A 17,824-nucleotide genomic window follows, 5' to 3' on the forward strand; every position below is an offset into this window, starting at 1 on the left:
TCCTTTTAATTATGGCCAATTAATAAATTTAAGATAATCACCCTTTCCCTTAGGCTGCGTTTGGTAGAGGTGTAAAATTTAACTCGGGTAAACTTTACACCTAATTTGATTTTGCAGGATTTGGTAGAGGTGCTAATATACCTCATCAATCAGTGTAAAAGTCTGTCAGTATATTCACTGAAAATGGAGTGGAAAGTTTACATCGATAAAATCAATGTAAAACTTTACATTCCTCTTCCTTTATCCAACATTTATCTCGCGCCTCCCGCTGCATGTCTTTGTTTGATCGAAGAAGAGAGTGAACCAGGGCAACAACGGCATCCCCCACCTCTGGCCGAATCCCTTTTCCGCTCCCTCTCCAGCCTCTTTCTCTCTCTCTCTCTTTCTCTCTCTATCTCCCTCTCTCTTTTCTTCCCCTTCTTCTTCTATTCCTTCTTCTCCTACCTATGACCTGCCTTGTTCATTGTGTTCTCCAAAGAACACAGAACTCCCAGCGGTGATAACGCAAATCCTGCAATCTTCTCCAGCTCCGGCATATCAGAGTTTTGTCAAGACCCGGTTCTAGCGTATCAGAGTTCCGTCAAGACCCAGTTCTAGTGTATCAGAGTTCCGGTAGTGGCGAATGGCGTATCAGCGCAAATCTTGCCAGTGTAAATCCTAAACCAGTGTAAATCCTTCAAGATCTAGGCTGGAGATGAAACTCCAGCCTATCAGTGCAAATCCTTCAAGCTATGATTACTCCTTCAAGATCTGGGCTCAGTAAGAGCAGTTTATCAGTGCAAAATCCTACTGGCGCAGCGGTAAGATTCACTGCATACTGTAGGAGAAAATTTGCGACGGTAAATAGAGAACCCATACTCGGATTGGAAGAGAGAGCGCAAAGGAATGGGAGAGGTGGGAGACGAGAACAAGAAGATTTGGGAGGAAGGAAATGAGTTGAATAAGATTTTGATTCTTCATTACTACAGCTGCATTTAAAGCAATGGAAGATTGGTGGCAGTTGTCGTCGGTCTTGAAGTTGAAGGTAAGAAAAGGGAAGATGATGTTGTGGGGGTGCGGAGATGTAGGAACATAGCTCATCGGTATCTATGGTCGTTGCTCGCTCATGCCTATCAGCGAAAGCATTGCTTGTTCACCTTTTTCTATCGAGACCTAATTTCTGTCAAGACCCAGTTTGAAAATTTACACTATAGAAAACCAAACATGATCAGTGTAAATTTTCAAAATCAACCGGTCCCAATTTCCATCCATCACTAAACCGGTTTCACATTTTTCATGGTGTAAATTTTGAATTTATACCTCTACCAAATGCAGGAGAAATAAAACAATTTACACCTCTATCAACCGGCCTTTTTGAATAAGAAAACCCTCTTGATTCATATTGTACACTTATGATTATTAATTATTCAACTTTTTTTTAAGTTAAATGAAATACAAGTACAGGATGGAGGTTCCCCATCCCCACCAGGTACTCAGCTTCCCCAACCCTATCAGGTCAGGGATGGGGGTTGATAGTGATACCTTATTAGGGATGGGGACAAGAATAGGGAGTGAATTCCTCACCTGTCTTGACTTTGATTATATATATATATATATATTAAAAAATCCCTTATTTTAAGCAATCTATTTTCTAAAAACTTTTAATTTAAAAATTTAGAGGATTTTGGTCCTGACAAGGAACCCATCTCCATTGGGGATTGGGGATTTGTTTCCAAATTGGTGTGAGGGATTTGTTTCGAAGCTAGGGTCGGGATGGGGAATATGGTCCCTGCCCCATTGTGATTCCTAGATACAAGAAAAGTTAGAGAGTACAATTTATTTAGTTCTTTTGTCCAATGCCATTTTTCAAACGATACCATTCCTTCTTATTGCATTTTATGTACAATCAAGGTAGCCGGTGTGTAGGGATTTCAACAGATTAGATTTTGTATGAATTTGGCTCAATCATGAACCTACCTAAAATCATTCTAATCCAATCGTGATCCAACCCAATCTGGTAGAGAATAAGTTTCGCCTGCACTAGGGCTGTTAATGGAGTCCAAAACTCTGAAATCTAATTCGACATATACCCAATCTTTTAATCTAGGTTTTGGATGTTAGAACTGGTATTTGTAATCAGATTGAATGCAGATTTAAAATCTGAGTCCAATCAAATATTATGTGTGCATATAATGCATGCATATATAACATTATATACAATTTAAGAGTAATAAAACTAATATTTTATATTTACATGAATTTATTATATGTGTGCAAGTTAAAAGTAAGTTTTTTTTTAAAATTTTTTTATTTATTCAATTTAAGAATAATAAGCCTAAACTAGTATTAAATCCAAACCCCATTCGAAAATAACATATTGGGCTTTGGATTAGATTTGGACCTAACATTTCGATAATCAGATTGAATTTGGATTAGCCAGATCCAAATCCGAATTCTAACTCGATTAGAACCCTAATTAACCTGCACGAAGCCATCAAATGCCATTGCCATTTGAAAGCAGATAGGGTTCGGTTGCTAGCTCACCAACTCCACATACGGAAAGAAATCTAAAGGGCACCATGAAAGCAAGTCACGCCTCCTTGTTGTCCTCTTTCTCCACCAGAAAAAAAAATGTAAATAATCACAAAACACCAAGATATCTGTGAATTAACAAAATGTATATTAAGTTTTTTTCCCCCATTTTCTCGTGATCCCTCTTTCTCCACTGGGACCAATCTTTTCATACCGTGTTATCCCTACAAAGAAGTAATAAAGAAAGCTACACATATATGGATATATATGGTTGGAGGAGGCCAAAACGTGAATGCAGAACTTGGGTTACTTCCATCCAAGGAAAAAGAAAATAGGTTCTATATTATTCTTGCATTTACAGGGTCCTAATTAAATTATTATTATTTTTTCATTTAGTTACATTTAGTCATAAAAGTCCATTATTAAAAGAGTATTTTTGTCACATCCAAGTGTTGACAGCTTTCCTACATGTGAAAAAGTTATTTACCCCACCTTTGAGATACCTAGGAAAATAAATTTTCCTTGATCTCTATACAAATCTGAAAAAAGAAGATGGATTTCTTGGTCACTGGGATTGTCCCCCCTCTCAAAATCCCAAAAAGGAACGCCCCATGAATGCTGTCCATGGTTGCATAATTTGGCTCTAACATATTGATGTTTTATGGAAATCTATATAGGGCAATATTTGAATTGGCATTGGATCTTATCCATTAGATTCAGATTAAACTCTAATTATTCAAATATTGAAAGTCATTAATAAATTAAACTAAAAATGAACTTGATATTATAATTCCTTGAAAATAATTTTCACGAGACATAAATGTATGGATATGTTTTTTGTTCTCCCCCAGGAAGTCCATCAGACTTGAAACATGGACAAGTAGAGGCTTAAAAACTAAAGCTGTTAGATGAGATCCTTGAATAGGCTTTTATTCTCTAACACAAACCTACTGTACTAATAGATATAAGCATAAATGTAAATGTTTAAATATTATCAGATATCAGATTGGATTGGATTGGGTATTCAATTACAAAGGATATCCCAATGATCTAGTATCATTTTTTTAAGCCATCTAGTAACATTTTAAGTCCCATGTGAACGTGCCCAGTTGATTTCTTTATATCCCTTTTATATATTCTCTTTCCTTTTTATTTATTTTTCCTGTTTTTTTTTTTTTCTTTTTGTGATGTTAAAGATAAGTTGTTACTAGTCCTGTAACTCCTGTTTTCTCAATTTTACATAATTTTTTGTGATATTTAAAAAGGATGAAAAAGAAGCAAATTAAAGCCACCTTCTTCTATTCATCTTCATGAAAAGTCGAGAGTATTCAGTTCTTTTTGCATTAATTACAGGCACGAGAGTTTCCATTGTCCATACGCATTAACTCTTTGGAACTCGAGAGAACTCAACAGCTATAAATTAGTGCGAAGGGTTTACCTTATTTTCGCATGAGATAACCTTCAAACTGTTCACTTGGCTTCTGGTTTTCAATCACTAAGAACTAAGAACTACTTCCAAGCGACCTTCAAGCTTCAGTTCGATCTGCTTCAGCGCTCAAACTCATTCCGAAGTGGGAATTGCTTCAGTTGTCATAATTAAGAATTGCTCGTCATGGCACCCCACGGAGAAACGTTCGTTGATTCCTACTCAAGGAGCAACAACTTCTGCAAGCCACCCAGCACCAGCAGGCTCTCAAACGAAAGCCTTCAAAGGACAGTTTCTGACCTCTCCTTCGAACTGAGCAAAGCGGCCATTGATGTAAAGCTCCCACCCATTTCTGAAATCGAAGACGCCAAGTGTGCGTGCTGCGGAATGTCGGAAGAGTGCACGCCTCAGTACATTCAGCGGGTACGTGATAAGTTCTGCGGGAAATGGATATGTGGGCTGTGCTCCGAGGCAGTGAAGGAAGAAGTCCAGAAGAATGGAGGAAAAGGAGAAGAGGCCTTGGATGCCCATATGAAGGCTTGTGTGAGGTTTAATAGAATTGGAAGGAGCTACCCAGTTCTATACCAAGCTGACGCCATGAGAGAGATCTTCAGAAAGAGCACGATGTTGGAAGGAAGAGGAGTTAGGGCCAACTCTATCAGTTCTAGAGACAAAGCTAGTAAGAAGAGGAGTGGAATCCTTAGAAGCTCCAGTTGCATTCCTGCAATTACAAAGGAGATGGGTGAATGAGCAGACAATAACAGTCAACTGAGTTATGGGAAGGCAAAACTGTCCATGTTGCTCTGGGAAGCGGTCCAGATGACCATGGACGACCCTAATCCTTTAAATATTTCTAGGTTTTCTTTATCGTTTCTCTTTGACTACTCCAAGCTCCACTACTTTGAGATACTCTATTTTCTCTTTTTTTTTTTTTTTTTTTTTTTTTTATCAGCCTTTCAGTTTCCCTTCGGGATTTTTCCTGGGTTGGTCCAACTTCTCTGATCGATCCTAGATTTGCAATCCTCCTCACCAAGAAGGGAAACAAATGAAAGAACATACCAGCTGCAGCCAGCTCTAGTTATCAATACGACAACAATTTTGTATATTTGGTAATTAATTACTATAACAAGGCTTCCCACGGGGTTGTTTTCCCTTGATATATATGATCAATTCGATATACTAACTTAACTATGTATTTATGGCAATAGTTTATGATCTTTTCACCTCCCAATGCATGCGCATATATGTATCTTGAGTTAATGACTCCAAGGAAATCCATCGATCTATGCCTTAGTGAAAGTACTGTAAGGAAATTAATCTCATGGTTCATGTGTTTTTTTTTTTGGATTTTATTTCCCTTATCCATGCATGTAAATAAAAAGGCTTCAATATAATGGAACTACGCAACAATTTTCTCATATCTTTAACAGGCCTTGCATCGGCTTGGCTCTAGTTTCTGTGCTTGGAGAAGGCCTTTTCCTGTGTTTTAATGGATAATTGGACCTACTTGTAACAGAGGACAGATTCTGAATTATTTAAATGATGTTTCTTTTAAATTTAAGCAAATGGGCTTGGCCATGCTATTGTTGAATGTTGATTAGTGCTTTATAGAAATTCTTTGGTGTGTGGAAGATCTTCTGTTCAGTTTTTGGCCTATAGAGTACCTAAAGAAAGTTTTTTTTTTTCTTTTATCACATTTAAACATGGAAAATCCAGACAATCGATCAAATGGGTGCTCCTGGAGTCTGGATGATTAGGCATACGTTGCCCTTTTTTCCACCTTGGCCTCATTCAGGATCCGCCACGATTTTAGTTTTTTCTATGAACTATATCTCCTGTCCCAATTCTTCGTTTCTTTGGGGGTGATAGATTCCAATTCCACACACACAAGCTCACCGGAAAAGAGTTTTGCACATGAATCATCTACATTTATAATTCATGGACAGTTTTTGAATAGTTATTTATAAGTGGACAGTTTCTAAACACAAGTGGGTAGTTTCTAAAATGAGAGTAAATGACATATATGCCCGCTTTATGCCCATTGTATGTTTAGACAAAAAGGATAAAAAAGGTTCAATGAAAATTCCAAGACATCCATTTTTTTATAAATAATATAGATATAAATATAGATTTTTGGGCACTAACACTAATTATAGGCCTGGCCCATTACCCAAATCGTGCGAAGTATACAAAGCCTCTTAGGTTGGAGAATGTAGCATATCCTTAAGGTGTTATGTGGGCAGGAAGGTCCAGTAGGATTCGAAATCTCCAACCAAATTGTTTGAGCAAATCATTGCAAGTATGCGTGCAGTTGGCTGGAGTTAAGAAATTACTATATATGCTTTTAACACAGTTATTTGATTGCAACCCGCCATGTATTGAATTTACCTTGATCGTTTCATGTGCCTTCTCAAAACTATCCAGGCTATGTTGTTTGCAGTATAAATCTGAACTGGACACAAATTTTGCACCTGGTTCAGTCTTACATCTGTTTGTTTATAATTAATTATGGTTTGTGCTCTTATCTAATACAAAATTTATACTTTTTGTCTCATTTACACTTGCTAGCAATACAAATTTTCTATCTAAAAAACTGATGAAAAATTCTTCCTCCAATTCTTTTTCATATAAAAAAAGTAGGACGACAGCATCTTACTACTTTACTCCCAAACAAATGAAACTCCTCCTACCTCCATTCCTTTTGCTACAAGGTAAACCATTTGGCTACCATATTGTCGTAAAGCCTTTGATATATTGATGCGGCCCTAACTTGAATTAGATGAACTAATGTCTTGGTGCAGCCACAGCAATAAATCAAAGGCCTGGGTTTTGGGTCTTAGCCCTGTGATATGACTCTTATGTAGCAAAAGTGAAAAGGAACAATATAATTTTACTTGGTTCAGTTTGAAGGGAGTATGAATATAAATATGTACAATATAAATCCATACAAAATAATACAAAATACAAAGTTTTGTGCTCTACATATTTGTATCTATACTCTTTCCAAATGGAGCCTTCCTAATTTAAGTCTTACAAAAGAATTATACCGTTAAATCTAAGGCAAAAGTAAATCAGAATTTATAACTCAGTTTGTTTGAAATAATTCAATGCATTTACACCGGTGCAAATGAAATGAAATATGTACTGTAAACAAAACCGAGCCAAGCCTACGGTGCCATAAGTAACTACAGTGACATTATATGATTTGTTTGGCAACTTCTTCATTACATGCAAACTGGACAAATCTTCTGCTGCGCTAATCCCACAATACTTTCTTCTTCTTTTTTTAATTACTCTTCCTCAATAGTATTCACGAGAGGCGGCTGCTTTTAAACTTTGGAAGTTGCTGCTTAGAAGGGTTCGAGCTTTGATCATTGTCCTGTACGAAAAAGACGAGAGGGCTATTAATTAAAATGAACGGTGGGTCTGGTTGTTGCCTTGTTAATTTGGGAGTACTGGTCACCTTTCATCAGCTTATAGTGGCTGAGCCAACTCTTCTCTTAAGTCTTCCCACGGATAACCTGGCTTCACACCGGGATCAGATGACACGTAAACGGTAAATCCTACAATATTGCAGTAGTGTTGTCAATTGTTATTACACAGGTTTCATGGTTCCATATATCAAGTTACCGGAAAATAAATCAAAGCCATCTAGTACTACTCCACCCTCAAGCTTTTCAATCTATATCTGTCCATGGTTTAACATTTTGGGGAGTGTATGTGTTCGTGGCACCATTTAAAATCTCTCTTTCTCTCCACCATTTCACCCTCAGATATCACCACCAAAATAGGAGGCGGGTTGGTTGATTGGGAAGGAAGGTAGAACCCGTGACCAGTGTTGTGATAGTGATACTCTGTACTTCACAAAACTATGTGCGCCAGACCGAACTCCTCAATACCTCTGCCAAAACCACTATTCTGGTTCACTACTTGAAAAGGCTTTGATTAGATGACATATATATATTTAAACTCCAAGGCTACTACAAAATTCTGCCACATTGGAGAACCATCACTTGGGCCAGTCCATAAGGGCTGTGTTTTGCATAAAAGAAGATAAGTCCTTAGAATGCCAAATGCAGCCTAAAACAATTAATGTTTGATAACATATTCGGCTCTATCAGAATGCATGCATGCACACACACCCATTAATTTATGACCCACTAGCTATAACTGCAGGTAGCATGGCTACTCTAATATAATGGGTTTTTACCAGACGACGTTGATGATTTCATGATATTGCAACCCGTGAGTCGTCACGTGCTACCACAAGCACACAATTGTGACATTCTATTCCTCGTGTGCAACACATAGTTCATTTTAATTAGTTCCTTGGATTTATAGGAAAACATTGGCACATGTCTTCCACATCTTTCAAGTTGTGCAGTCTGTTGATGTTCATTAATGGCAAAGTAAGGCAACACATCTATTTCCCTAAACCATACACCTACCTTATCTCTCTTTTGTTGATCGAATCTCTTCAATATATAAAACCTCCACTTCTGGCAATGAATCAGTCCAGTTCAAAATATCCATCCTGTCCCGATCTAACCCTTAAAACCAAAAGGGGCTGATTTACTGACCCCATGCATGAAATTAAGGGTTGGATTATTAATTATGTCGTTTATTAGGAACTATTCTACTTAAATTTCTACCCCTATAAATAGTTCTCCTCACTTGTCGATCGATGCATGCCTTGTTCCTTTTGTCGCAGAAAAACTAATGAAGATTTAGTTAATTTCATACAGGAAAAGCTTCTTGCTTCAATGAGTCAAAAGCCACCATTAACTAATGAAGAACACAAAGTCCTTTCTCCCATGCAGGTAATTAATAATGTTTTCTTGCTTCTTATATAAATTCGATTGCTTGCAGTTAATTCATCAGATCAGTTCTTTAATTTTCTCTACCTTTTTCTTATTATTTATTCCACTCCGCCTCCCTTCCCTCTATTGTATAGGATCCTCAACAGGGTGACCAGGCGCTCAGAAGGGTTTTCTCTGATGTTTCTGCTGAAATGTACAAATATCACAAGGAAAGCAATGAAGTCGAGAGTGTCAAATGCGAATGTTGTGGGCTCATCGAGGATTGCACTCCTGATTATATGGGACGTATTAGGAATTTATATTGCGGTAAATGGGTTTGTGGACTGTGTTCAGAAGCTGTGAAAGAACGACTAAAGCGAGCTCCGGGAACGGCAATGGAGGAAGCTGTAAGTTGTCACAGGGATTTCTGCCAGAAATTCAACAGTACGACAATACCCAACCCAAAGCTCTCTTTGGCATGGGCCATGAGGGATATAGCAAAGAGAAGCTCTCTACGGAGGGGTTCCAATATGTTCTCAAAACAAAAGATTGCCAGAACCAACAGCTGCGATCATAGGATTCGTCTGTAGTAGGAACGCGCGCACCACCTTGAATTAATTAGTGATTTATGACAACCCCTTCAAATTTCAAGCTTTGCAGCTGGAGCTTCTTCAAACAATTACGTACATGAAGCAAGATATAGTACTTTTCTTGATTAAGTTGTTAGTTTGCTTTTTGTTTTTTGTTTTTTTTTTTGCTTTTTTTCCTTTGCAAATTTCTAGTCTAAAACGGGATCTGCTATTATAGTGAATTGTGATATAGAAGAAACCCAGTGGGGATGAATGATCTGATAGCTAAACTCGATCATGTTAATGCTCTAGATGAAATTTGGGTCAGCCCGTTTTACTTGAATTACTTTATTTGGGACTGAACCCAGCTTGGACTGCAACTTTGTGGATCACATTTTCTGCCCTTGTGGTCTGTGTTTCTTTCCCTAATATGTAGCAGAAAAAGGGATCAATGGCAGAAGTGAGAGAAGAACCTCAATTTATGGAATGGTTTTTATATAAGAGGTTACATTTCAAGAGCCCAATCATGACCCATTTGGAAATTTTTTTAACCATGTTAAATTAAAATTCCAATCGTCTATCATTGATTCACATTTCAAAAATTTTTAACCATGTTATTTCACATTTTGAGTTATGTCTATAGAATGCACCATGGATTTTAATTTGTCTATATATATTTCAATCATTTGTTGAGTGTGATCACGTTAGAAATGCCTTTAGGCTGTGCTTGGTTGTAGTGCAATTCTATTTGCAATAGTACAAATGCATAAGAGTGCAAATTTAAAAAATGCATATTCTTGTTTAATTTTGTTCTGGGTTTAACTTTAATCTGCTTTATGTCTTAATTTACTTCATTTGTATTGCAATCAAACACAATAAGCTAAAATTTGCAACAAAAATAGGTCAGAATTTACACTTAAATCATTTGCATTGCCCTAATTTTGCATTAGTGTAAATTTATTTACATTGCAACCAAAAACAACATTAGTTTCAAAGTTATCCTTGCAAAGAAAATACACACAAAAATGAAAGAAAAGAAAAAGAAAAAGGAATTATACAAGAGAATACAAACATCTACATGGTTTGATCTATAGGCTATGTCCAAAGAAGAGAGAAACATTGTTCTTCACTATGAAAAGGATTAAGTTAAGATATTTCAAATTTACACATAAACCAGAAGCTATATATTAATCTTTGTACACTTGTAAGTATGAACAAGGTTTTTAAAATCAATCTGGACAGGGAACCGTTTGAGCCGAACAGATGGTCTGTAATGACAAAAAAAAAAAAAAGAAAGGTAAAAAATAGCCAAAAAGAGGTTGACAGTTCGATTGCCCTAGGATGGAACGGAACCAGTCAGGTGATCAGTTCCCAATTTTTCCAGTCCTACCATCCATTCCAATTTTGAAAACATTGAAAAAAACCAAGACATTACTCTCATATATCCTCAATCCTGTTCTCCTTTTCTTCCTTCAAAAAAATGAAAAAAAAAAATCTATAAACCATACATTTATGTTGGTTTGGCACCTCTCTTTATAACAAAAAAAAGTGGACCCTATTGAAGTCAATACCAACCTAAATAGAAAAGTTTCTTTCATTTCCTTTTTTGTGAAACAGGTGACCAATACTTCTTTTATGTATAATGAATGGTTTATACTTTCTAGTAAGTGATTATAGGTTATAAAGCAATATAAAATACAACAATTTCCACTTGACTTGTTTTTAGACCACCTTGAAGATTGTTGTTAGTGTTATTTCCACTTGTTTACTAACACCAGAAACAATCCATTAATGGCCTTGAGAAAAAAATCACCTTCACCCCTAACTCTGCATAACCGAAAACATCTAAATCCTTGACTCCACCCGATCTGAACAAAAAGCTAATACACATGTATGGCCGTCCCGATTAAGTTAATTGTACCAGCTAGCAAGTTATCTAGCTAGAAACCGTGATACTTTTGTCCTAAACAATAAGTGAGTTGCTTTTTATAGTGGGGTTGCGGTTTAGGTTGATTAATACAGATTTGTGAGAGTGAAAATTTTTCACTTGAAATGTTTTGAAAACATTTTGAGTTTATTAATACAAATTTCCATTTCTACCTAAGGCTCAGTTTGGAAGGAGTATAAATATAGATATGTAGAGTGTAGAATCTTGTATTTTGTATTATTTTATATGTATTTATATTCTATATATTTGTATTTGTACTTTCTCCAAACTGAGGTTAAGGCTTGGTTTGGATCCGGTGTAAATATTTTACGCTGAGCCATATAATAGGAGACGCTACATTTTGAAAACCATGATAAAAAAGTGTAAATCGATGTAAAACTTTATACTTAGATGAATTTTACATTGATCCACTCCATCCAAATGCCAACAAAACCAAACCGTTGTAAACTTATTACATAGATCTTGATTTATACCGATTTCAAATGCAGCCTTAAACTCAAATTTATTATTTCTCACATACAGACATTTTTCTAATTTAGCTAACACTCGTATACGATTTGACAATACATATTTCTCACAAATTTCTATCAATCAAACCAAAACTCAATATCAACACAATGCCACTGAACCGAACACCCCAAAAATTTCCACACTATTTTATTTTTGGCCGGCCGGTTGTAAATGTCGACTTTGTGGTGGGATGTTTTGTAAATCATGTTTAGGTTCTCCATTGTTATTTGGTTGAGGCTTTGGGTGGACTGGATGTCTCAGGTGTGGATCGAGCTTTCTCATGATGGTATTGTTATTGGGCTTGGTCAGGTGTAGATCGAGTTTTCTCGTGATGCCTGTACGTTGTTGGGCCGTAATTAATATTCAAGTTGATGGAGTTTTCCTTTTATTTTATTAATTTTTTTCTTTACTAAAAAAATATATATAAAAACATTTGTTATGATGGAACTAAGGATTGAACAGTAGAGGCTTTGGCCCATTCAGTCATTCAATAGGTTTAATGACCAACTTGTCCGACCCCAAAAGCTTGAGCAATTTCACTCTGGCATATGGTCATGGTTTCAAAATAGAGCAATTGATTAGAGTCTACATCAGCCAAAAAAAAAAAGAAATCTTGTTGAACTTTTTATTTGGTTTCCCAAAGGAAGTTGATTTTGCTTCAAATAAACAATTAAAAACTTAACCCATGAATTTTGTAGTTTAGAAATCATATAATTTATGGAGCATGATATTAAACAATCAGATGAAGATATATTCTTTAAATTAAGAATTCGAAAACATGGTTTGGTTTCGGTTTTGAAAACAAACATATATAACCAAATTATTTTCAAACCAACTAGCTAATTTTATTATTTTGCTTCATGAACTCACAGCAAGAAAACAAAGGTTGGTCATAACGTGGAAAATGAATTTTCTGAAGAGTAAATAATAATTGTAGAAAATGACGGTTCCTTCTATAGTCAACTTTTTGAACAGGGGTTGGTCATAAATAATTAGTTGTCCTATTATACCTCATTCTTCAAAGAAATAAAATTGCTTCATTTGTGCAAACCAAACACAGTAAAAAAGTCTGGTGATGCTGAAAATTCTGGTTAGATTGGGCATGGAGCAGCATGTTACTAGCATACTTGGACATAGGTGATAGGCCGGCTGGGCTAATGCCAGACTGTCTGCTCTACCGAATGACTTGGCTACAACCCTACAACCTGTTGCTGTTGGTCATCAGTTGGTGGTGGCCCTCTCGGTCTACTGAAGGACCCTTCCCTTGTCCACTGAGTGTTAAATGGTCCCAACTCCCAATTCCTTTGCGACCGACCAAACCGAGCCTTCCTTCAGATGTGGTACAGTTTCAGATTGCAACGAGGCAGATAGAGACTGGAGTCTAAAGGAGGATTGACCGCCCCGCCCCTCGTTATAATGCCTGTTGTGAAACATTTTCCTTCAATCCCGGGACCCTCAAGTTTGATGTACCATTCATTGATCAGCCAACCTGTTTCACCCAGCTGCGAGTGCTGGGCAATCCCCAACCGTTTAAACCATTGAAATCGGTCCACTCTGCAACCCTGATTTTAGTTGCAGTGAATATTGGCCCAATCAACTTTTCCTCATTTAACTTCGGGGGGTGTAAGGTGTGGGTCCTTATTTGGAGTCCGATCATCTGCACTTTATGGCCGTGTTAAGGGCTGTTTTCATGAATTATAATGTCATTCAGCCATCAATTATTATACCTAGGGGATGCCAATGAATTCATCTAAATGAAAATTAATTTGGACAGATTAGACGAATCAATAGGACATTAAATTGGATTGATCCAGACTTAATAATCGAAAGTATACTTTTAGATTGGATTGGACCTAGTTCATTCATAATGAATTTATATTGGATTGGATCCAGTTGAATCAATATCGAGTTCATTGATAGAAGATAAAAATACAGATGTGAATGGATTAAGTTTAGGTTGAAATCAATTTGAACAGATTAGATGATTCAAACATTGAATTGGACTGGTTCAAAATGGTCTAAAGTATTCACCGCATTGGATTGGACGTGATCCATCTGTAATAGACTCTTCTGGTTATATAATCTAAGCTGGACTGAATCAAGATCGGATAAACCAAGGAAGGAACGAACAGAAATAACTTGGGTTGTCTATCAATTAAAATACATAATTTGTATAATCGAAGTTATTTGTATGAAACAAAACAAGTAGCCTAATTAGACAATTAGGCTTCATCGCTTGATGGATAACCAGATTTCATTCGTTAGGGATGTAAAGAGGTGATATGTTCAATCCCGTAGTTCACCTTAGACCTCAAACCCGCCTTATGTTGTAGCTTTTCGTGATGCTGCGTTTGATTCCTAAAAAGAATAAGTGAACAAAGGGTTCTCTTTTTTTCTTTTTTTAATTTAAAGAGTGCAGGTATATAAAATGGTTTATTCTGGATGCTTGAAAAGGGTTGTCTGCAGTATAAAGGACATGTCAATCTTTCATAGTGGCAGCATGATTGGGGATCCAAAAAGGGATATTTTCCTACAAAATTCTTTAACTCAAATCATCGTTTGAGTTCAGCCCCAAAACCTTGTTATCATTCAGTCATGCAATTTGATTTTTGACGAACTTTGATATGTAGACTGTAGGTGTTTCTTACCAAAACAAAAATCTGAAGATGCTAGCTAGCTTACCGGCCACGTCTTATCAAATCCCACCTTTACTTGGGCTGGGTTTTACGGTTATGGGGTTTGGGCTTGCTCTCATTGCGTAGCCCTTTTCCCTGGTCATCATCTCAGTCCAATTTGGAGATCTCTTAAATCTAAAAAAAAATAAAAAATAAATAAATCTCAAAAAGCAATGTGGAATTCCACCCAATATTTTGTAGACTTGTTTAGTAGGCTTTGGCGAAATCAGTTTATAAGAAAACAAAATCCTAAATGAAGAATTTATCAATTTCATAAAAAAGAAAAACCACACAGGTAGAGTTGCTTAATTAGTAGAATACCTTATCTAATTTTTGTTTAAGGATAAAAGTAGGCCCCATCTTTTTGGACAGTTGCCTAAGGACATAACTACTCCAGAATTGAATTGAATAAGGGACGTAGTAGGGCTCCCCCAAACCCCCCACCCCTCACCCCTCCGACAACCAATGAAGGTGGTTTGCAAGAATTCACTGTGATGATCATCACAATTGATGTGGCAGTGGCACTAAACAGAACAGAATGGCAAAACCAGGATCGATACAGTCAACCACACATAATTGGGACAAGTCTTAAGTGATGATGACGACTATGATCGTCATAGCGCTGATAAAAGCTCAAAAAATGTGTACTGTACAAATTGGAGTCTTAAAATTGGCAAATCTAAATTGCATAGAGGACATAGGACCCACTGCAAGCCATACATTTAGAGGTCATGATGGAGAAGCAAGCTTGCTAAATCCGCTACTACCTGTAATAATTGTGCAAAAGCAGAGTTTTAATTTATGTGCCTATTTTGACCAAGCCTCTCAATGACCACCTAACCTAAGAAGAAGCATAACCTACATTATGCCTCTGATTCAATGCATTTTTTTTTTTTTTAGTTAGGTTTACAGATTTAAGGGATTTAAATTTAGGGTTTCTTCATATAAAAATCAAGAGGAATATGTAATGGAATGGAAGAATAATCACGCAGCAGCTGAGAACATGTTGCTGCTTGGTATGGTTAATATATAGGAATAGGCCGTAGGAAATGCTTTGGCGGAGCCCCGGCCCCTGGATGCGACAAGGACCACACTCTGTATATTCCTTGGAGAAAGAGATGGGTGGGTTCCGTAAAGGGGCGCACGAGCAGTAACGTAAAGACATCCGGCTTTTTTTCTTTTCTTTGTTGGTTAACAGGAATAGTCCCACACTGTCTTCTCATTCTTCTTTGCCGCACCTGTCAACCACCGTGTGACCCAAGACTCTTAATTACAGAGAAGGAAAGATCATCATTAAAAGCTCCAAGCAAGCAAAAGGCCCCAAGAACATCGCCTTTTCCTTTTACATGCTACAGACTTGTTTCATCCCGTCTCGTCTCTTTCCCAATAAGCCCCTCCCTTCTTCCTAACTTTGATTTTTTTTTTTTTAGTTCCATCATTCTTAGTCATTTCATGATTTAACGTGGCCAATACACCTGAACCTGTCATGGCCATTGACATGGCCTTAAGCTGATCAGCATTTTGATGAAATTAGGGTTTATGGTCCAAATACAAAGAGGTGAACCGTGACCAGTTTGAGTGATAAATATTAGATGGTGTGTCTATAACCATGGATACAACATAATAATATGATAAGAATTATGGTAGTGTATATCTCTGTGAAGTGATTATTTGAAGAATGTACCCATATGACATCAAGCTTCAGATCAACATTAATTAATGGCACTAATTCCAAAACTTCTTCCATTCATTACACTACTGCATGTTTTGTAAATATCATTTTTGTTTAAAGGTGAATTTACCCATCATTGCCAATGGCTATCAAATTGGAACATTTAATCAGTTAGGGGTGTTTTACAATATGAATGATTTAATATATTTTTTAAAAATAAAATCATCAAATGAACAATGCTCATATTAATTCCCACAAATCAAAACCCCCATCAATTATCATGTGACTCAAATCATTACAATGCTAGTTTGGTCCTTATATAGCTCTATATCCCTAGCAATTTTATTTATAATTTGTAGTATTAGAAAAAATGAAAAAATAAAATACCCATAACTAAATCTTGCTTTCTTTTTTAACTTGGCAAAAGCTATAGTGGAAGAAATGCAAGCAAAAAACTTATGGAGAAGTATGGATTTGTCCAGTGCGTATTTCTGATTTTCATTATAGAGCTATAAATTTTCAAAAGATCAACAATCCGCATTCTATGCACCAATGCTCACTCTTAAATTGACATCAATTCCGAGCTGACACCTATCCCAATAGTACTTTGAGCCTATAAATTTTAACCTTGGATTATCGGTCATTCTCCCACAAATTTACCCCAATGATCAAGTGATACATTATAATTGAATCTTTAACATTATTAAAATCATTAATGATAATTACACCTTAGTTGTTAATCAATGGAAAGTAAATAAACCATGCAATGTATTTAATGTTATTGTTTAAAATTTTGATTTAATATGTAGTAGAAAACATTAGAAATACACAGGCGTGTTCTTCAATATGTATGACTTTGTTTTATAAAACAAAAACAAGTCAGAAAACAAAATCAAACATATTGGCAAAAAACCCTCTAAGGCTTTGGTTTCACAACATATATTTGAAACCAATATTATATGAAATTAACTAAAATATCACATATTCGAAACCATTATTAATTAATGCAATTGCATATCATTTATGGACCGGGAAACTTTTTTGCCAAATGGAGCACAAACACAAAACAGATGCAAGATTACTTGTATCGGCTGCGAAGGCATTGAAATCATATACCTTTTGATTGGCTGTTAACTTTCTCCGTATTATATCTTTTTGGCATCGTAATCCAAACCTATTACATATTGAATTTCTCATTGTTCAAGTCCAACTAGAGTGTCTTGAGATCATGTTCATGCCATATTTAGAGGGCATCCTTTTTATGGATTTTGAGAGGGGAAAATTGGTCAATGGAATTTTGATTCCCATTAACCAAGAATCTTGATGAAGGAAGATTTGACCCGACCTCTCTATTACGTGACACGTGGCAGAAACAACAGCTCGGCAAAAGGGGCCAAGCTTAGGCGGGAACAAGGGGACACGAGCGGACTGAACTCCCTACCGGGGGCCCGAACTCACCCTTTGTAATAGCCCGGGATACACTTCGCCGAACTGACCCACCTTATAACAGCTCGAGATACACTTCGCCGAACTGACTCACTTTGTAACAGCTCGGGATACACTTCGCCGAACTGACCCACCTTGTAACAGCTCGGGATACACTTCGCCGAACTGACCCTGTAACAACTTGGGATACACTTCGCCGAACTGACCCACCTTGTAACAGTTCGGGATACACCTTGCCAAACTCAAGACCGCCTCGCTCAGCACTTCG

General features: G+C 36.7%; 1 protein-coding gene across 1 annotated transcript; it reads left to right on the top strand.

Moving 5' to 3' along the window:
* Positions 1–4,123: 4,123 nt before the first annotated feature.
* On the top strand, positions 4,124–4,687 carry LOC148847096 (uncharacterized). Its single transcript, XM_088949505.1, has one exon. The coding sequence runs from the start codon at positions 4,124–4,126 to the stop codon at positions 4,685–4,687; it is 564 nt and encodes a 187-aa protein (XP_088805631.1).
* Positions 4,688–17,824: the final 13,137 nt, after the last annotated feature.

Source organism: Nelumbo lutea, chromosome 6 (genome assembly GCF_056320005.1).
Source record: "Nelumbo lutea isolate HS-2025 chromosome 6, American lotus-T2T, whole genome shotgun sequence".
In the NCBI taxonomy this organism is placed as follows: Eukaryota; Viridiplantae; Streptophyta; class Magnoliopsida; order Proteales; family Nelumbonaceae; genus Nelumbo; species Nelumbo lutea.

What these genes read in the sequence shown, in the direction of transcription:
- LOC148847096 (XM_088949505.1), top strand. Translation starts at nt 4,124, where the DNA reads ATGGCACCCCACGGAGAAACGTTCGTTGATTCCTACTCAAGGAGCAAC.